Raw genomic sequence first — 21,575 nt, forward strand, 5'->3', positions numbered from 1 at the left:
GTCAGCTCAACAAGTTGGTATCCTTGAATGCTAGAGCAACCAAGGGCCTCATTGATGGCTTTGGATCCATTGATTGAAGGCTAAAGCAAGTCCATCCAGACAAGGTCACGGTTGCAGTGATCGATATAGCTTATCCTCAATGATGACCAAGAGAGGATGATCTATATGATTTTCTGAGAAGATGTGTTGCCAGTGGGTGGAAGTCCTAAGAGAACATCCCTCTACCATGGTTGCTGTTGGCAAACATTTTGGGTGAGTGTATTGGCAATGAGGGTGAGGGCGATCAGCAGGAGCACAAGATGGGGACGATTGATGTCGACACAGAATTGAGCATGAGGATGCAGTTGACGAGGCTCAGATGAAGCAAGAGCCTTAGTTGGAATTGGAGAATCAGCTAAAGAGGAGGCAAAACCAAAATTGAGAGAGTGGTGCATGGAGTATTTAGGCTTGAGCTCAGATGACATGAAAAAAGATGATGAGCAAGAGTCTGAATCTGATAACAGTACAGACAGTGGGGATTTAAGCAGTTGACCAAGGGGCATTGAATGCTTTTCTGTCCTCAGCAGCGTGCATTAGGCCACAGACTTGAGCTACGGGTCATGAGACTGGTGACTTGTGATTTGAGACTTATTCTTATATTGAGTCTTTGACGTTGAGGCTTGGGTCTCAATTCTTGACTTTGGATAAATATTTCGGTACCTTTATGTACATTGCAGTTTGTGCTTGTAGCTTTGAGTCTTGATTTTGCAGTTTGAATCTAGCGTTGGAATTTTCAATTCACTGTAGTTCATTTAATAGTTAGTACTTTCAAGCGCCATGCATGCACAATGGATGGTGAGTGAAGCGTCATGTATGCATGATGGATGGTGAGTGAGAGAGGAAGAGAAAAGAGAGAGCTTTATGATATGTATACAATATAAATTTACTGTTTAAAGTCTATATTGAGACTACCTCTCTTGCATAATCGTGCTCGTTGCGCCAACTTGTTATATGATTCAAACACCAAAGTTATCATTTTTACACATAATTACATATATGTAGACAAATTACACATTATGTGAAATGTTTGTTAGGACGGTTTCTATAGGAAGTTTTTGGGGACACTTGCTGCTACATCTAAGATGCTATCTTGTGAGAGGACACGGAGAGCTATGAAACCTTAACTGTAACTCAAACACAGCTTCCAATAAGCAAACCACAGCCCTTCTAGCTAATTCACACTTCAAATTATCAAGAACAGGTGGCTGAAAATCAAATCGCAGCAACAGGAACAACTCGAAGCACTAAGGGGCAAATTACACTTCGATTCTCGGCCCGTCTGGGGGCTGGAAAACTTAGACCAAACCTCAAATATGGCTCGTGCAGGAGGAGCAGAGTCGCTCAAATATGGCTGCATCAATCAACACAGACCAAACCTGTACGACAGACCACATAGGCAAAGGTAAGGGGGGCTTCAGCAAGCTAGAAGCATAGTAGCTCAAATAAGGCTGCATCAATCAACGTAGACCAAACCTTTGCCACATACCAAAGAGGCAAAGGTAAGGGGGGCAAGAATTTCAGCAAGCCCAAGCCTTCTAGTACCTCATCTTCATCTCTCCTGGTTGATGGAAATAATAAATCAAAGCACTGTTATTATTCTAGAAAGCTTGACCATGACAGCTTTGAATGTCGAAAGTGCATTGCTTCGAAAAATAAAAAATAGCAGCAAGGTCTTGCAGTTACAAATGCTCCTACTGCCGATGAGAACACTCATGAGGCTAAAAACATGGCTTATTGTGAGTGGGCATTTGTTGTGACCTATCACTACAATCCAAAGAAGCATGCTTCAGCTTTATCAATTTTAGATTCTAAGTTAGATTGGTATTTCGAGAGCGTTGTTTCTAAGCACCTTATCTCCTGCAAATCTAGAGATCATGACACACATCCAGACTCCACTCAGAGCATGATCACTGAGTTTTTCCAGCAGACAGGACTGACCAGCAGGACTCACGGAGGCGGCGGCTGCATGGACCCGAGCTAGAGTCAGAGACACACCAAAATCACCGCTTCAGTTACCAAGGAGAGTCATTTGAGATTGTGTGTAGTCACACACCTATCCAGGGGCAGTCTTCGCAAAGCGAGCTTTCACAATGACTCATGTAGCTAGGGCACAGCTCATACGAGGGTAGGGGTTCTGGCTCGATTAGAGCGACAATGCTTTCAGGCACATTTCCAAGACCTTGACAAAGGGATGGCTATTTGATACACTTGTGAGGCCAACAACCATGTATGCTGCACCCTTCTAGAGGAGTGGCATTTTGCGACCGAGTGGCAGAGATTCGAGATGCTACGGGTGATTGTGGGATCCACGATGATTTGGAGTAAGCCCTAGTCCTCCATCAGATCATGCAGGCAAGGTTCGCTATGGCACCATTGCAGATTGATGCCATCTTTTAAACGATGACATATCTTCACAGGATTTGGACCCTGCCCAGTTGGTGGAGACTACTGAGAGGGGCACTAGAGTCATCTAGATGACTGGTCGAGAGCGGGGTTTGCATTGCCCGGTATGCAGACATATCCAGACGGTTTGCTAGTCAAGGTATTCAAATGGACCGCCTCGCTCCCTTCCAGCACAACTTGGATGCTCGGTCCTTCTAGATCTCACCAGATGAGATCAACCATATTGTACGGTTGGATCTACTCCAGCTCTACACATCATGGACTTGGAGAGGGGGATAAGGAGTTCCCCGCTAACATTACGCCTAAGGAGTAGAGGATAAGCAGGCTATGCACACTGGTAGAGGTAAAGACACTTTCCTTGCATACTATGAGATTCGAGGACGGTACCTGTCACCACAATGTAAATATCCTAAGTCAAAGCACAGTTGACCATTTATTTGATCATAATTAAAGAGTTTTATATGTGTTAATTACGGTCAAAGAGTTATTTTAATGGTCAAAGGATTGACTACGGTCAAAGATACTTGACTCTAGTCAAGTAAACCTGACTACGGTCAGAGAGTGTTGACTTCGGTCAACAAGACTTGGTATGCGCCAAGAGGGGTTAACCCCGGTTAACCAAGATGTGCCAACCTCGGTTGGAGAGACTTGGCTATAATTAAGGTACCTTGACCTTGGGTCGAAGCTCTTTAATTATAATCAAGAGTGTTGACTCCGGTCAACCAGAGAAAAAATATATATATATATATATTTGTTTAGATGTGCACATGTGTTTAGTGGGGACGCCCACCGTGACTAGGATTAGTCCACAGTGTAGTATTTGCATGCAAAGCGCTAACAATTAATGGGTACCATGGTGGTGCGCTTTAATTAATTGTTGCAGGTACTAGGAAGGATTATTTTTCCTAAGCGAAATGGGAGCCTGACAAGCATCCAGGAAGCGGTTCGTGTGACCGAGAGCTTTGAAGACTCCAGAATGGCCCTTAGAGGCTTGTAATAGGTTTTAGTCTAGATTTTAGACAAGTGGCATGTTGCCAATTTGAATGGGGCTTAAAGCTCTTGTAAAAAGAAGAATTTTTTTCATGTTTTGGAGAGACTTACGAGACAGCTTGAAGCTGAACTTCTGTAATAGATTTTCTGAAATGAATAAAGACCTTCGGGGGGGTCCAGCCCGACAATTTGTCCTGGGCCCTAGTGTATGTTCAGAGAGAGGGAGTGAGGGAGAGCCTTTGGAGCATGTAATTCCGTCGTCTACGTGAAGTTATTGCTGTTTATCTACTCCCGGTGCTGTTTCGTCAAGTATTGGTTGTATTGGTATCAGAGCGTAGGCTCATAGCCTCTCAAGGCTGTGACGATTCTAGCAAAGGAGAGGAGCTAGCTGGGAGGCCTGGAGACTGCAACGCGACAATATAAGGATGTGCCTGACGGAGAGCATACATGGCGGGAAGGTCGTCATCGACGCTTAGTTAGGCAAAAGGCAAAGCGATGTCGTGTTCTTTCGGGAATATGAAAGACTTCATATGCAATTTGTATTGCCTTCCAAAGATGCTCATAGAGATCGTCGTACAAACACTTGTACGCTTACGGACGACCGACGGAATGCCTCTATTAAAAGCACTAATGAAAAAGGCAGCCGGACAGACGGGAGCGACCGGGTGAAGGCTTTCTTTCGTCGATCCCCTGCACGGGCGTAGGTGCTGCACAGGTGATCAGGATGCAGGCGCGACGCGCGATGACTCCTGCATAGCCAAGGTTTGAAACCTTTGGCTGAGCTGACGTGGCCAGGGTGCCACCTAGGCAGACACGTGGCATACACAGAGCTGACGTGGCAGACACGCGTGGATGCTGACGTGGCAGCATATGCATGGTGATGACGTGGCAGTACACGTGGCATCCAGCTCAGAGCTGACGTGGCGCGGGACACGTGGTGCAGGACACGTGGCAGAGGTCTTGCAAGGTGCTGACGTGGCAGCCAGCCTGGCAGACCAGTGGTTAAGTCAACCCGGGTATAGTGAAACCCTGGTTGGTTGACCCGTGGTTAGTGAAACCCTGGTTAAGTTAACCGCAGTCAGTTAACTCTGGTTAGTTGAACCAGTATCCAGTTATTTCAACTTTGGTCCAGTTAATCTGGCCTAACCAGACCAGTTTGGTTGGTGTAACCAGTCCAGTTAGTCTAGTTGCAGACTAACTAGACCAGAACCAGACAGTCGGTTAGAGTAACCAGTAGTTACTCATCTGGTTACTGTTTTCATTTAAAAAAAAAAAAAAAAAAAAAGAGACAGTTACAGAGACAGTTTTGGCTATCAATTTTTACTTGCCTGTCAGACTTTTACTGTCAGAAAAGTAGCAGAAAACCAGAGAAAAGCAGAGAAAACAGAGATTTGCAGAAAAAGGAGTATGCATGCCTTTGAGCAGTAAAAAGAGGGAAAAATAGATGCCTTTTGAAGCCATCTGCAGCAGCCAGAAAAGGGCAATATAGTTGATGATGCTTTGGCAACTGTGTGGGTACATGCCTTGAACTGACAGCCCGTACTGGCATAGATTGTGAATGCAAAACACCTCTCGTTGAGGTACTTTTTCTGTTAGAAAAGCAAAGGTAGTGTGCATTAGTTACTTGCACAGTGAGAGAAAATCTGCAGATCTCAGAATATGGATCAATCACCTATCCAGTGGGATTCTCAAGATAGGGATGTGCATCCAAGACAGAGGAATGTGCCACAAACTCAACAAGAATTTGAACAAATGGTACGCACTCGTATACAAGAGCTGGAAAATCTTAAAAGGGATCCCAGGGCTCAGCATTTGTTTCCAGCAGAGGCTATGCCTAATCCAGTATATGACGTGCCAATGCCAGAGGCACACTCTCGTGTACAGTCTGAGAGAGAGAGATCTCATAGATCTCATAGGAGACGGTCTCATAGTAAAAAGAGATCGAGGCGTCATCACCGATCTCCTAGTCCATCACCGTCTACCTCGAGTTCGACTTCTGTGTCTTCTTCTTCCTTATCAGATAAACCATCTAGGAAAAGAAGGAAACACGAGAAGTCTGGGAAGAGAAAATCTTCCAAAGCGACCAGGGAATTTAAAGAGGGAGGAAAATTTGTTAAGTTTATGACCTACAATGGACAGTATGGTCATACAGACAAAGCATTGCAGTTTATCAGACAGTTTGATGCTGCATTCGGTACTGAGAAATTTTCAGAATCCTCCAAGTTAAGAATGGTCAGCCTACACTTAACAGCAACGGCTAGTGCATGGTGGAGTGCACTGACCACAGATGGATCAGCCCCAAGAAAGTGGAAGGGCTTCAAGAAAGCCTTCTACCAGCAGTTCATGCCTAAACAGTTTAGAGACCATGTTCTTCAAGACTGGGACAGCTTGCACATGGATGCAGGAGATACAGTGGATGGGTACAACCAAAAGTTTTGGGATGCTTATTTGCAGGTTGCACCGTTCAAAAAGATCTCCAAAGGTACCCAGATGAGGAAGTACAGAGCAGGTCTCACTCCAAGAATTCAGGCAGTAGTGAATGCTTTGGGGGCAAAGAAATATTCAAGATCTTATGCATTCAGCCTCAGTAGCGAGTCTTGTGCCGCTACAAGATCCATCTACAGTGCCATCCTTGCATGCAGGACGTGCTGATAAAAAGAAAACTGATTTTCAAAAATCAGAAAAGAAAGAGTCCCCTAAGGCTGAAAAGAAAGGGTTTCAGCCTCAGAAGCCGAGGGGTACTCAGTTCTCGAAGACCTATAAGGGCAAATCTCTATTTACCCCTGAACAGATAGCGGAATTCCGTAGAGATGGGAAATGCTTCAGGTGCGGTAAAGAGGGGCATGTGGCTGCCCAGTGCCCAGAAAAGCCTTCAACATCGAAGGGAAAAGAGGCAGAGAAGCCACGAGGACCGCAAAAGCCAATGGCGGGGGGAATTCCTGATATACTGGGTCATGCTTTGAACCCAGAAGAACGAGAATTGCTGCTAGCATGGGGCAAAGTTAGAGACCAGCAAGCGCTAATTTTATTTGATCCAGGGGCTACTGATAATTTCATATCAGAGGATCTAGCCCTGAGGCTGGGAATAAAGACGGAAGAGTTAGGCAGGGCTTTGGATGCCGATCAAATGTTTTGTGGGAATCCTGTGCCAGTTACTCCCTTGATAGGGAAGCTCCGTCTTCATATTCAGAGTTATGTGGATCAGGAAGACTTCTTCATTTCTCCACTGAAACATTATGATGTAGTTTTGGGGATGCCTTGGTTTCACCGCAAGGCAGTGAAGTTGACTCTTCCTGAAAGAGTGCTGGAATTTGTACATAGGGGGAAAAATCAGCGTGTAATTGCCAGGAATAAAGGGGACACTATCCCCATTGTATCTGATGTTTCATGCGGTAAAGCAATAAAGTTTGCAATTTCTGCGTACATGGTTTTTGTAAAAGAAAAAGAGAATGATATGCATGCTGAAATGAATGATGCAGACAAAGATAGGTTTCAGTTTCTGGTAAACTTTAAAGATTGCTTTTCTAATGTTTTGCCAGGGGAGTTACCCCCAGAGAGACCAGAAGATCATCAGATAGAGTTAATGCCTGGTAGTGAGCCACCAAACAGACCCCCTTATAGAGTCAGTACGACTCAGAGAGAGGAGATTATGGCTCAGGTACAGGACTTGCTGTCCAAAGGCTTGATTCAGCCCAGCTCGTCTCCTTTTTGTTCCCCTGTACTATTAGTACAGAAGAAAGATGGTTCATTCCGTATGTGCGTCGATTATCGCGCACTGAACAAAATGACCATCAAGAATAGATTCCCTATTCCGCGTATTGATGATGTCTTGGATCAGTTAAATGGAGCTTCAGTTTTCAGCAGGATAGACTTAAAGAGTGGCTACCACCAAGTGAGGATACAGCCTCAGGATGTGCACAAGACAGCATTCCGCACTACATTCGGGTTGTATGAATACTTAGTGATGCCTTTTGGGTTGACAAATGCTCCAGCCACATTCAATAGAATGATGGATCGCATCTTCCGGAAGTACAGGCATTTTACGGGTACTTTCTTTGATGATATCTTAGTTTTTTCTAAGACAGAGGAAGAGCACAGAGAACATCTTGCTATAGTGTTTCAAGAGCTGAGAAATCATCAGCTCTATGCAAACAGGAAGAAAAGTGAGTTCTTCTTGGAAGAAATCCACTATCTGGGGCATATAATATCCAAGAATGGGATACAAATGGATCCAGCGAAGATCCGTGCCATTCAGGAATGGCCAGAGCTGAAAACTGTGCATGAAGTTCGAAGTTTTCTAGGCTTGTGTTCTTACTACAGAAGGTTTATCAGACATTTTGCTGATATCGCAGCTCCATTACATGACCTCACTAAGAAAAATGCAGCCTTCACATGGGGATTATCACAGAAGAAAGCATTCAATACACTCAAGGAAAAGTTGACTACAGAGCCTATTTTGGTAGTTCCGGATCTGTATCAGTCTTTTGATGTGGATTGCGATGCTTGTGGAGAATGTGTTGGGGCTGCGTTGCATCAGAATGGTCATGTAGTAGCCTATGAAAGCAGGCGACTTCGGGATGCGGAAAGATATTTAGGAATCTATGAGAAAGAGTTATTGGCTGTAATTCATGCTATCCATACCTGGAAACATTATCTTTTGGGTGCAGATTTTACTGTCAAAACAGATCACCAAAGTCTGAAATACTTTTTGACTCAGACCAAGCTTTCAGAGAAGCATATGAAATGGGCAAACATGCTGTCAATGTATCATTTTCAGATTGTCCATACCCCAGGAATTCGGAACAGAGTGGCAGATGCCTTGTCCCGAAGACCCCAGGTCAATAATGTAACTATTGCATATCATCAGGACCTGGAAGGCATGAGGGAACAATATGCTCATGATTCTGATTTTGGTGAAATTTTACAGCAGATGCAAGAAGGACAATCTACCAGTCACTATTCCCTGAAAGATGGGTATTTAATGAAAGATGATTGCCTTTGCATCACTCAGGAGATGAGGAAAAAGATTTTGGGGGAATGCCATGCACCTCCCTATGCTGGACACAGAGGAATTACAGCAACAACTCTAGCACTAGAGAGGTATTTCTTTTGGCCAGGAATGCGGAAAGATATACATCAGTTTGTTACTGAATGCCTTACGTGTCAGAAAATGAAGTATGATAGACAGAAGGCACCTGGCCTACTTATGCCTCTTCCCGTGCCTCAGGCACCATGGGAAAATATTACAATGGACTTTATTTTTGATTTGCCGAGATCAAAGTCAGGGAATGATGGAATTTGGACTATCATTGATAGATTCAGCAAGCAAGCTCATTTCATTCCAGTTCGCAAAACTATAAAGGCATATCATATGGCTAAGCTGTTCATGGCACAGATCTTTAAACATCATGGTATGCCTAAGTCCATTGTTAGTGATCGAGATCCCAGAATGACCAGTCTATTCTGGAGAGCTTTATTTGATAACATGGGGACGAATCTGAATTTTTCTTCTTCTTTCCATCCCCAGACAGATGGTCAAAGTGAAGTAGCAAATTCTACCATTTTGGATATGCTAAAATGCTACGTGGGTGACCAGAGTTCAGACTGGGAAAAGTACCTACCCTTAGTAGAGTTTGCTTACAATAATACAGTACATAGCTCTACAGGGAAAGCCCCTTTTGAAGTCATATATGGGAAGGTGATTTTGCCACCTATATTGAGGACTAAAGATGAAATATTTGCAGCTGATCAGTTTGTAAGAGACCTCCAGACAGCTTACAGCCAAGTCCGGACAGCAATTGAAAGGTCTTAAGAGAAACATAAAAGGGCTGCAGATAAACATAGGAGACAGCTAGATCTCAAGGAAGGGGACTGGATACTTTTAAGGTTTGAAAAAGCTAGGCTCCGCAAGTTTAAAGGCAAACAGAAAGTGTATGCAAAGTTATCTCCCAGATATTATGGCCCTTTCAGGGTTACAGAGAGAATAAATGAAGTTGCATACAGATTAGCATTGCCAGAGCATTGGAGGATTCACAATGCATTCCATGTGAGTCTTCTAAAGAAATTTCAGGGACCAGAGCCTACAGAACCAGTATCAGAAGATCCACCAGAAGTGGATGAGCTGGAGGAAGTCCTTCAGCCAGAGCAAATTGTGTACCATACTGTACGTAAAGGCCCTCAGGGTAAGGAATTTTGCAGGTATCTTGTAAAATTCAAGAATTATACGGCATTAGATGCCAAGTGGATGGATGAAGACATGTTATCCGATCATCCACAGCTTTTGGATGTTTACAAGGAAGCTTTTCAGTTGAGGTCAACTGAATAGAAGCCGAGGGGATGTCACCACAATGTAAATATCCTAAGTCAAAGCACAGTTGACCATTTATTTGATCATAATTAAAGAGTTTTATATGTGTTAATTACGGTCAAAGAGTTATTTTAATGGTCAAAGGATTGACTACGGTCAAAGATACTTGACTCTAGTCAAGTAAACCTGACTACGGTCAGAGAGTGTTGACTTCGGTCAACAAGACTTGGTATGCGCCAAGAGGGGTTAACCCCGGTTAACCAAGATGTGCCAACCTCGGTTGGAGAGACTTGGCTATAATTAAGGCGCCTTGACCTTGGGTCGAAGCTCTTTAATTATAATCAAGAGTGTTGACTCCGGTCAACCAGAGAAAATATATATATATATATATTTGTTTAGATGTGCACATGTGTTTAGTGGGGACGCCCACCGTGACTAGGATTAGTCCACAGTGTAGTATTTGCATGCAAAGCGCTAACAATTAATGGGTACCATGGTGGTGCGCTTTAATTAATTGTTGCAGGTACTAGGAAGGATTATTTTTCCTAAGCGAAATGGGAGCCCGACAAGCATCCAGGAAGCGGTTCGTGTGACCGAGAGCTTTGAAGACTCCAGAATGGCCCCTAGAGGCTTGTAATAGGTTTTAGTCTAGATTTTAGACAAGTGGCATGTTGCCAATTTGAATGGGGCTTAAAGCTCTTGTAAAAAGAAGAATTTTTTTCATGTTTTGGAGAGACTTACGAGACAGCTTGAAGCTGAACTTCTGTAATAGATTTTCTGAAATGAATAAAGACCTTCGGGGGGGTCCAGCCCGACAATTTGTCCTGGGCCCTAGTGTATGTTCAGAGAGAGGGAGTGAGGGACAGCCTTTGGAGCATGTAATTCCGTCGTCTACGTGAAGTTATTGCTGTTTATCTACTCCCGGTGCTGTTTCGTCAAGTATTGGTTGTAGTACCACTGTCTCTTTCAGGAGGGGCATGGTTTCAGTCCACTCTCCCGGCTGATCCACTTTGATGACGAGGTTTGCATTGGCCTCTACTCGATGGAGATGCAATGACAAAGAGAGACCTTATTGCAACAGATCAGGCAATAGGAGGTGACAGTTCTACAGGAAGTTGACTGTGTGCAGTGACAAGTCACAAATGTTTATGCCACAGCGAGAGACAACTCGACAGACACAACTTCGGGACATCTTGGCAGCCCACAAGAGAACCACCATGGTGCGTGGTTATATCTTTTGAGTACTAGTTTCTGCGTACTAGCTTGCAGTACTAGTTTATGAGTTCAAGTTTTTGTAGCATAGCACTCAGAAGGCAGCGTATGGCTGCCTAGAAGACTACATCGAATCCAATATCAAAATCTAGTTTAGAGAACACATGGGCCAGACCACTAGCTCTGAAATCAAGATCTGATCACAAAAAAACAGATTTGGATGCATCAGAGTTAGTACAACAAATGAGTGATGGGTGGTAGAGATGCCAAAATACAGAAGTCAGATAATACAAGCAGATGATTTGGATGATGTCAATCTGAAACACAGATTCTGCTGTTAAATAGACAGGAAATGATATTTACCCCTAAGAGTGATGTTTACTCCGAAGAAACTTCCACGCAATACTATGTCGCCATATGCTAATTTCTACAGATCATCAAAGAGGCAAATATATGAGGCAATGGTGCAATTGCAGAATTAAAATACAATGCTAATCCAAGAAGCAAAGCAGAATGCACGAGATGCAACAGAAAAAGCTTGAAATGGAGAAGAAAATAGACACAGGTTGCTAAACTAAAGAACATGGAGCAGGAAATTGAACAATGTATGCTGGGGCGAATTGTGCTGAGACAGAAGGATCAAATGGAAGGCCCACTGAAGCATGATATGATCAATACTATGGATGACCTGGTCAAGAACAAATGGATTAGATTGCAAGAACATAAGGAAAAAGCACTTAACATCTGGATTGTGGGAATTTAAAAATTGAGGATGAGGACATCGAGAAAGCCTCACCCATGTTTTTCAAAAAACAATGCACACATCAGCCACTAAATGGCAGGAAGCCTTTTGGGTAGGCAAAAGAGAAGAAAAGCCAAGGCAAGTACTTGTCAAGTTGCAGGACACCCAATCCTGCCTCAAGGTGCTCAACCACAAACGTCACCTTAAGGGGCACTCCATATGATTAATGAAGACCTTACGAGGAGTCAATATGCCCAAAAGGTCAAGGAGCTTGAAAAAAATCAGAAAAGCAAAGTAAACATGCATACACCAAAGATGGAAAGGCTATCATTACGAGAAAAAAAAGGGGAAGGGAAACAAGCATAGGGACTCCAGACCCTTAGGATCAAGTGTGGAACATAGGAGGATGGACCTCGAGGCTTGGACAAGGTCATCGCACTAGAAGAGGAAATAGCTAAGACATACATACTTAAAATTTTGAAAACATGGGAACATGAGGGGAATGCATCCCCAAAAATTCAAAGTTTCTCGAAAACATTGATATGGGATGCAAGAACACACATAGGAGGATGAGGGTTTGGTGGAATAGCATGCTACATCAGAGTGAAATGGGAAAAACAGCAAAAATTGTAAAAGAAGACCCACATGAACAATATATGTGGTTAGAAACATTGGCAGGAGGGAATTATTAGACTGGCAGAATGCTATTTTGCTCCCCCACAATCACCCATCTATAAAAATAATAGCCACATATCCCAATAAGACCTCCTTATGCATTTAGAGGATATAGACAGGTTCTCTAAAGAGAATGCAATAGTTATTGCAGGAGATTTGAATGCACGAAAAGGATCAATGCAAGGCATCATAACAACAGAGGGGGGAGACTCCATATGGATGGAGGAAGTGGAAGAGGACAATGAAGAAAGACAAGGCTGGAAAAGACATCAGAGGTGTTGGGGAAATCACACATATGGGAAGGCAACTCCTCACATTATGTGGATGCTTTGGGCTGCAAATTTGTAATGGCACATCAAATTTTCAAAACACTGGAGGATACACATGCAAAATAGCTCAAGGATAAGTGTAGTTAACTATGTGATCACAAACCAGGATCTTTTGAACTTCAGGACGAGTATCTTGAGTTTGAACATAGGGCAATGTCTATAGGCATAAGGGGCCTACGTGCCCTGCGCCTTGTGTCGTACGACCTCATGAAGGAAGGCTTCCAAGCATCTTTGGTCTGCGTAAGATAAGAGATTGGGTAGGGAGCCGAAGCCATCTCTGAAGAGGCAGTGGTATCGACCTCTGATCTCATAGTACACAGGGCACCTCAAAGCGAAATGCTCCTTTGACTCGATCTCCCGGGAATCGCACATGGTACAGATGCTTAGGTATGCCCTCTGCCCGACCACTCTATACGGAGGTGGTGTAAAGAGACCCGGAACTACCTGATCGAAATCCTCATGGAGTGGGGGAGGTGGATTCTTGTATATCGTGGTGGGTCGATGAAGCCCTCATTGAAATCCGTAGGCAATGGTCTCTGTAGAAGTTGAGCCTCACAAGGGTTCACAGGGTGCCAACCAAGTCGTGACTGCGTGTAATTGTAGGAGATCCTCTCGGATGACCTGGTTCACCTCATGATATGTGAACGGGATAGAGGGGACTTCAACGCTATACTGGAAGGTGGGTAGCCTGTCTATATTGAGCCCAAGGCTCTCAAACCATCTGCAAGTATGTCCATACCAACACCTGTGGTCCCCCTCTGCTCCCTGTGTCATGGAGGAGCCATAAAGCCAACTAAGGAAGCCTATGTCGCCCTGTGTTGCAAGATCCATACTGCCGAATGTGGAAGATATATGCGATGACCGAGATGCCACATTGAGCTGTAGTGGGAATGCCCAGAACTCAACCACAGAGAGAGAGAGAGAGAGAGAGAGAGAGAGAGAGAGAGAGAGAGAGAGAGAAAGAAATTTTATTAGAGTCTTCGTAAGACCGATGGGTCTATGAGACTGAAAGAAAACCTGATACAAATCATAGTAAGGATGGAGCTACTGGAACGAGCATCATCACCCATGCTGAATCCTAAGTTTGATCATACATAATCAAATCAAATACATCTAGATGTAACAATGAAAAGAGAAGGACTGGAGCGGAGCGGAATCCTCCGTATGTCATGTCGCCCTAGTTGGTGCATAGCCGGTGATGGGACGCTGGTGCTCGTCAAGGGATGCTGTACGTCTCGGTCTCTTGGACGAGGCTCGATGCAAGACCAGAGCCACCGTGACTCCCATGGGACGTATCCCGGGTCTAAACAATGACGGGAGGTCCCCCAGAGTGATCTGTGTGTCCCCTCGATGTCTCTTGTGTCGTGTTGCGGTCGTCGGGTCAGGGTCTCTGTCACGTCTGCGGCTAGAGACTGGACGATCAATGTCACTCAATGGGAAGAACTCTATGATTCAGCGCTGAGAGGTGTCTGATGATGTGGCCAAGCCCCGTCGCTTGAGTAAGTACTCTCTCTATGTCGGACCCCCTCGTGAATGAAAGCCGCGAGGCATCTCTGATCTGAGTAGGCGAGGAATCTGGAAAGAAGCCCGGAACTGTCTCTGAAGAGGCAGTGGTAGCGACCTTGGATCTCGTAGTACACTGGGCACCTGAAAATAAAATGCTCCTCTGACTCGACCTCTCGACAGTCGCACAATATGCATAAGTGATGCTCCCTAGGAATCCCCTCTGCTTTGCCGCTCTCTATGCGGAGGCGGTGTGATGATACCCGAAACTGTTCGATGGAGATCCATAGTGAGTGAGGCATATGAAGCTCAGTGTACCCCGGTGGTGTGATGAATCCCTCCTCTGAAATACGAAGACAATAATCTCTGTAGAAGCTCAGCTTCACTGGAAGCTCCCTTGGCTCCAATGAGGTCCTAAAGGTGTGTAGCTCGGGTCCATGGGATCCCTTGCCTTGTGGATGGGGGTGATGGTGTTGAGTGTCCAGGTGCGAGGGAAGCCAAGGCAAACGTCATTGAATAGCTTTGCTAGGATCGGGGTTAATGTGTCGATCCCATATGCGATGAACTCAGTGCATAGCCCCTCGTGATCCTTAGCTCGGCCATTGTGCAGTTTCAATGTCGCGTCCTTGACTCCTCCTGGTGAACAACGAGCAAGTGGTGAAGCGACGTGTGTATGAGATCTGGAGTGGGCTGGTGTGGGACATCAGAAAGATGGTGTGCATACGTGTGCTAGACTCTCGTGTCGGTGAGGGGTGATGGAGACCTACGCTCAAGGAATCTCCACAAAAAATCCTTAGAGTTGCTGCTGTACAAGATGTGCAGCAACTGCTCCTCATTTCGACGAAGAAATGCCTGCTTCTTCCGACGTACGAGATGTCGGTACTTGCGTACCGTGTCTGGTGTGTTCGGGAGGTGACATTTGGTTTCAAGTCGGAGCTGTCGGCGATAAGCCTTGCACTTCGCATCGTACCAATTGTTGCAGGGTACATAACCAAGAGGTGGTGGTCTAGTGGACCGTGTGGTGTGGGGAAAGATTTGAAGGGCAGCCTCGTGGAGTGTGCGACTAATCAAGGCAGCACGGTCCTCTATGAGTGGTATGTGATTGATGTAGATTAGGAGTCTGTTTAGGCATCTAGAGTAGGCCGGTGAGAGGCTGTGATCAAAGTGTATGTCGTGGTAGGTGTTGTGCTTCCTATGTGGTGTGTGTGGTGTGGCTAAGCGTGGGGTGGCGATAATGAAGAATAGGTACGTGTGATCAGCTCCTGGAGGGAGTGGTGCTACGGTGAAGTTGGTGATACATGAAGTGAAGGTAGGGGATCCCATGATGTAATCTATTACACTAGTGCCCCCCCCGTGTGGGAAGCAAGTAAAGCCACCTGAGGAGGGCCATAGGTTAAGCCCGTTGTAGATGATGAGATCATGCATCCTGCCTAGATAAAGGAGCGCGTGTCCATATGGTGTAATGGGCCCGTGTTGGTCCGATGAGGTCCTGGTCATACCTGCTCCGTCTAGGTCCATGTCTGGTAGCATAATAGAGTTGTCTCGGAAGTCTAGGAGTGGTGCTTGGCGCGTGCTCGTCCTGGCGTTGAAGTCCCCAACAAGGAGAACTTCCCTGCGGGCTGAAATGTCTGGGATATCTTGATGTAAGGGTGCATATATCGATGTCTCACCCTCCTCTCATGCCACTCTGGCGAAGTGGGATGTGTCTCGCGGGAAGTAGCATATTGCTATGAAAAGGTCACGGGTGTATGTGCGTCGGATCCGGATCCACATGAATCGGGAGTGTGCGTCCTTCCTCTCAATGGAGATGGCTCCAACGAGGGAAGACTTGTACAATACTGCGACCCCGGGAAGACCTGTACAATACTGCGACCCCGCATGATCCTTGAACTCCTCCTGTATCCCTCGTCTCATCCCTGAAGGCTGACTCCCATGTGTAGCCACTGACTATCGGTGGTGGACGCTCTGGGCTTTGGTGTGTCTCCGTGTAAAAGACTGTCTCGTTCTGTATAAGACTTCGAGAAGTTCAGTGGGTCTGACAATAAGGTACCATTACAGTTCCAAATGGTGCAATCTAGGGTCTCGGAAACCTGAGTCTCATAGGCCCCGTCCCCCTAGGGGGTACAGGTGGGAGCCCGATGGGTGTCAGTCAACAACCTACCATCTCGGACAATGGCCCATTTCCCCTCCTTGCAAGCAACATCCCGCTGCTACAGAAGAACTCGTCGCTCCTCAATCTGTAGTGGTGTCAAATCCTCGTCCATGGACAGGGTGGGATGCTCTTGTAGAGCGGCTCGGCGTCGGAGTATCGCTAGTCGAGCATGTGAATCTTTGAAGCGAATGACTAGGGGTTGCTCTCGGTTGGGATCTCTCCCAACATGCCATGCTCCCTCTATGCCATGGTCGGGGACCCCCATGGTAGTGGTCACAAAGGTGATCGCCTCCTCCATGGGCGTCGTAGTGGTGCTGGTGCTGTCTCGCGTGATCCCTCGTATCCGGATGTTGAGGGCCTTCGAAGCCCTCTGCTGTTGCTCCTATATGGTGGCTGAAACGGTTGCCTTTGCGGGCTCTCGTTTCGCCACGTCCACCCATCTAGTCGTCTTTGCTATAGCCGAATGTGTCGTGGCTATCTGTGCCTCCATCTCTGTGACTGGGGTCCCTCCAGGCGTTGCTCTGAGGGTCCCGAGCTCCTCTCGAAGCTGTGTGATGTCGTGCCTGAGTCCTTGGATAAGGGTGCCTTGCTCGTGTATAATGCGGGCCTGCTCTTGGGTATATCAGGCCTGCTCGTGGGTGTAATGTGTCAGCTCTGCCTGATGGGCCCGGATGCTGTGTATCTCAGCCAATAGGGAGTCCCAAGCATTTGGTGGGAGCCTAAGATGTCCTGGTCCAGGTGGGAACTGGATCTCAAGAGGGGTTGGAATGAAGGTGGGCTGCTGAGGTTGTACTGAGGGTGGGGACAGCATGATCTGGGCGGGGGAGTGGTATGTAGGAGTAGCGAGGCCGGACGAGGTGATGAAGGGTGGTTGACTGAGAGGTAGAGGTGATACGAGGGGAAAGTACTGTGGAGCCGTGGCAGTGGGGCCAGTGGTGAGGCTACTGGAGAGGAGACCTATGATGATGATGCAGGAGAGGGGGAGGAGAGAGGTGGCGTAGATGATGAGGCGGATGATGGTGGTGAAATAATGGTGGTAACCATAGAGGTCGAGGATGTGGTGAGCGGCATGGACTTTGGGTGGGCCCCTTTCTTCTGGGCCGCGGTGCTGTCTACTGTCAAACCTCTCCGGTTGCTGCGTCTGTTGAAGTCCTCCAGATTGAGTTGCTTTTGTGTTTTTGCCTTGTCACTGTTCTCCTTCCCCATCTCCACGCGTATATGGAGTAGGTCGGAGCTGTTGGATATATATATATATATATATATATAAAGAAAAAAACCGAGGGGGGGGGTTGCTGAGCGAGGGGTAACGGAGGGGTAGCGGGGGTAGCCGAGGGGGTAGGGGGGGGGTAGCAGAGGGGTAGCCGGGGGGGGGGGGGTAGCGAGGGGGTAGCGGGGGAGAGCGAGGGGGTAGCGGGGGGGTACAGAGGGGTAACAGAGGGGGTAGCAGAGAGAGCAGTGGGTAGCGGAGGGGGTAGCGAGGGGGTACGGAGGGGTAGCGGAGGGGGTAGCGAGGGGGTAGCGCAGAGAGAGAGCAGGGGTAGCGCAGGGGGGAGAGCAGGGGGTAGCGGGAGAGAGAGAAAGCAGGGGGTAGCGCAGGGGTAGAGCAGGGGAGAGCAGGGGGTAGCAGGAGAGAGAGAGAGAGAGAGAGAGAGAGAGAGAGAGAGAGAGAGAGTTAAACTCAGTATTGGATATGATTTTTCTTTCTTTATAGAGACTGAGTGTGAATACACATGCAAACAAGACAAAACAGCTGCAGACATTGAAGTTTTCTAGTGCACCTAGTAACCTCTACCTTATGATGCCTTCGTTAAGATTTGCAATGTGCTTTGCTACAGAATCTTGCATGTACCTCTTAGGACCTCAACAACCGACCTCTAATACTGAATGTACAGATGGAGCATTTTAAATATGCATCCAAACAAGAAACAATTTGTGGAAATAATAAAACACAAGATGCACAAATAGAAATAGCAAATGACCTATCAGTCCTACATGCATGCATGCAATGTATTATCTCTCCTTGTAAAAATCTTGCAATTAAAGAGTCTAATTGCAAAAATTTATCACTCTGTTTGCATGCAGGGGGGGTGACCTATAGCCCAAACTCATATATGTCTTGTGTTGAAGAGTGTTTCAATAGGAATTTGCGATGGACTTGATGAAGCTTTTCTCTCCGTGTGGCTATTTTTTGGTGCTTGAATCAGCATTTAATTTTTCCAGGTGAATGAGATAGCTTGGAATACCACAGGAGAACTTTTTTTTCTCACAACTGGAAACGGTACTCATTATCTTGTGGCTTTTTGTATTTCTTAATATGAAGATGGTGAGTTTATGCAATAGACTGCTTGTATTTAAGTCCTCGCGGTGCTATGATGTTGGCTTTTCTTTAATTAGCAGGAACGGTGGACATCTTGTCCTACCCATCTCTTTCCACATTACATGGCCTTGACGCTCACACTGCGGGTTGTTACTGTATTGCTATTGATCCAACTGGAAGGTACTTTTTCATCTGAAGTTGTATTTGTGTATCCATGAAAGAATGACAAAAGCACGATATGATAAGTCGGAATTTTGAATTTTCTGCAGTGATATGAAGTAGTTTGCCTTTATTTTCAGTCTGGAGAGTAGCATATGTTATGTTTTCCAGGGGTATTGGTTGCGATTTAAATTCTAATTTGTTACATCATGAAGGTTGCAGGATTTTTTCTTGTGACCCAAATAATGAGTTATAGGTGAAATATTTGTTTCGAAATTTGCTTCGCTGGACTGATCATAACAGATGGCTGCATCAGGGTATGGTATGAAAGTCAATTCTGCCTATTGCTGATCTTCACGTGTCCTCTTCTATAGATACTTTGCCGTGGGAAGCGCTGATGCTCTCGTAAGTCTGTGGGATCTTTCAGAGATGCTGTGTGTTCGCACATTTACCAAGCTGGAGTAAGAGTTTTGTCTCTCTTTCTTGTAACGTAACCATAAGAATGAATTCTTAGCATTTAAAGCACCATACGTGCTTTGTATTTAGCACTGGGATTGCTTTAATGTTAGTCAATATATCGAATAACTTCTAGAAGTTGCTCAGAATGTGAGACGTAAAATCCTGATTGTAGATTGAAGCGTTGAAGCATGGACAAACTTTTCATCTTAAATTAGTTCTCCACGCATCTGATTGATGGACAATAAATAAATGAGGACAGAGTGTTGTAATGTCACAAGTTCATTCTAGCTCAGAAGGTTTAACAGAGGGGCTTAGTTATGGTTGTATGGCTTGGTTTGGGTTGAAGGGATCCAGTCCTCTTTGCATGCTTTTCTGTGACACAACAAAATCAAGAACTGTTTTTGTACAAAACTTTGGTGTAAGAAGCACGTGTCTTTTCACTGAATGAGGAGCTTGTGCTTATTTGTACTTGTATCCAAGGTGGCCAGTGCGAACAATAAGCTTTAACCATGATGGGAAGTACATAGCTTCAGCTAGCGAGGACTTGTTCATTGACATAGTGAGCTATTTCCAATTAACCAATGCCATGCCTTTTATAGCAAGTACTTTAATACCTGAGTGCATAGTTCAAGGCAAATACTTAAAGATGCAGAGGTAGAGACTGGCCGTTTGTTTCTTACAGGCAGAGGTAGAGACTGGCCGTTCAGTATATCAAATACCTTGTAGAGCAGCCATGAACAGCGTGGAGTGGAATCCGAAGTTCAACCTTTTAGCCTTTGCTGGGGATGATAAAAACAAATATCAAGCAGATGAAGGTAAGCAAAATCTTGCTGTGCCATGTTTGTGATTCCATTTCCAAAATGTGAGGGGTTTGCTTATTGACGAGTCCTGTGCAGGTGTTTTCCGTGTCTTTGGATTTGAAACACCGTAGCTGTTTTCTGCAAGTTGGATCAGTTCTGTTTGCAGCTTTTTGATATCAATTGGTTTGACGGATTAGGCCTGCAAGGTAAGGGCCTTTAGAACTGGCTGTAGTGCTGTTTTGTCTGCTTCATGAGCCACCAGTCAAGTCTTTACGTAAACTCAAGGGAGCAGTTAGGGCGTGTATACATAATCATTGTGGCTGTGCAAGGCTCATTATTTGCAGTGCAGGGGCCATAATATATGATCTCCTCAAAAGGTCAGTGCAGTCCGACATTATAACAGAATGGGACTTGTTGCTATAGGGCCCATGCTGTTTGGTTCTTGTACATTTTCTGACAATGCAGAGTATGAATTGTTTTGTATCCATAGCGCTCTATGTCTAATTACCCCTTGTTACCAACTTTTTTCAAAAGACTGCTACTAGTCATGTTGCTCTTTCATATTAGAGTTTGGTTGCCTAAAACTGTCATTTTAAGAGCTTTGCACAGTTTCCTGGTAGTTTGTGCTTCTTCTGATTTTTTGGGGGCCCCTTTTAATAGGTCAACAATAAAAAATTCATGACTCTTATGAAAATAGGTAATACAGTCAAACCAATTGTGATGAGACAATAATTTTCCTTTCAAGTGAGAATTATTAGCTTTTAGTAAATACTAATCGTGCACATTCGTTTTTGACTATTCCATTATCTTATATTGATTCCAGTATTTCTTCAAGAAACAGTGGGAATGTAGCAGACAAGAAAGTCACTGTCATCCCTATCCATGGGCCACATCATCCATGGGCTCTTGCTCCCGTCGTGCATGATCATCTGACGGTTAGGATCCAAGGCATGATTGGAGCATCTTTCTAGGCCGATTGCACATCGATCAGGCCCCTTAATATTAGCATTATTGTACAGTTCTCGGGGAGACTCATTAATTGGGTTATTGTTGTCATCATGGCTCCTTGAACTGCAAGTTATAAGTTCTCAATGGGATGTGGTTGTGAATGTTGCCTCATGCATTGTGGGTAAGAATATGTGACATGCGTAAATTGAAGGCATGGACAAGGGCAAGGTAATCGCTGGCCACATTATTCTTCATGTGCTTGGCTTCATAGTGCACAAACAGCTTGACTGGATTTCCATGTCCTCAGCATAAGCCTTTTGAAACATCAGTTTCCTAATTCATCTTGCAAAATTCAAGCATACTTGTGAGTAATAAAATGGGTTCAATTTCTCGCCATGTTCCTTGTCCTCTTTACTCATAGCATGAGCTTGTTTCATCATTTTGTCCATTGGGGCTAGCAGAGTACACGTTTGTCAGGAGGAAACATAAAGCATATGTAATAAGCATAAGCTCATGGATTATTAACAAGTGCACAAGCCA

At 45.2% G+C, this 21,575-nt stretch overlaps 1 protein-coding gene across 3 annotated transcripts in view; it reads left to right on the forward strand.

Moving 5' to 3' along the window:
• TEX1 (Transducin/WD40 repeat-like superfamily protein) overlaps positions 1-20,706 on the forward strand; it is a 54,691-nt gene extending 33,985 nt beyond the window's left edge. For 2 of the 3 annotated variants that reach the window (XM_087380181.1, XM_087380180.1), the window contains 6 exons: positions 18,573-18,630; positions 18,747-18,849; positions 19,203-19,289; positions 19,768-19,846; positions 19,970-20,102; positions 20,184-20,706. In XM_087380181.1, coding sequence (XP_087236307.1) covers positions 18,573-18,630; positions 18,747-18,849; positions 19,203-19,289; positions 19,768-19,846; positions 19,970-20,102; positions 20,184-20,218 — 495 coding nt within the window. In that variant the 3' untranslated portion in view covers positions 20,219-20,706. The remainder of the gene's footprint in view (positions 1-18,572; positions 18,631-18,746; positions 18,850-19,202; positions 19,290-19,767; positions 19,847-19,969; positions 20,103-20,183) is intronic. The other variant, XM_087380182.1, reaches the window with a different exon arrangement.
• The last annotated feature ends 869 nt before the right edge of the window (positions 20,707-21,575 follow it).

Source organism: Dipteris shenzhenensis, chromosome 10 (genome assembly GCF_047967505.1).
Source record: "Dipteris shenzhenensis isolate YYH24624 ecotype China chromosome 10, Dip_SZ_1.0, whole genome shotgun sequence".
NCBI classification, from domain to species: domain Eukaryota; kingdom Viridiplantae; phylum Streptophyta; class Polypodiopsida; order Gleicheniales; family Dipteridaceae; genus Dipteris; species Dipteris shenzhenensis.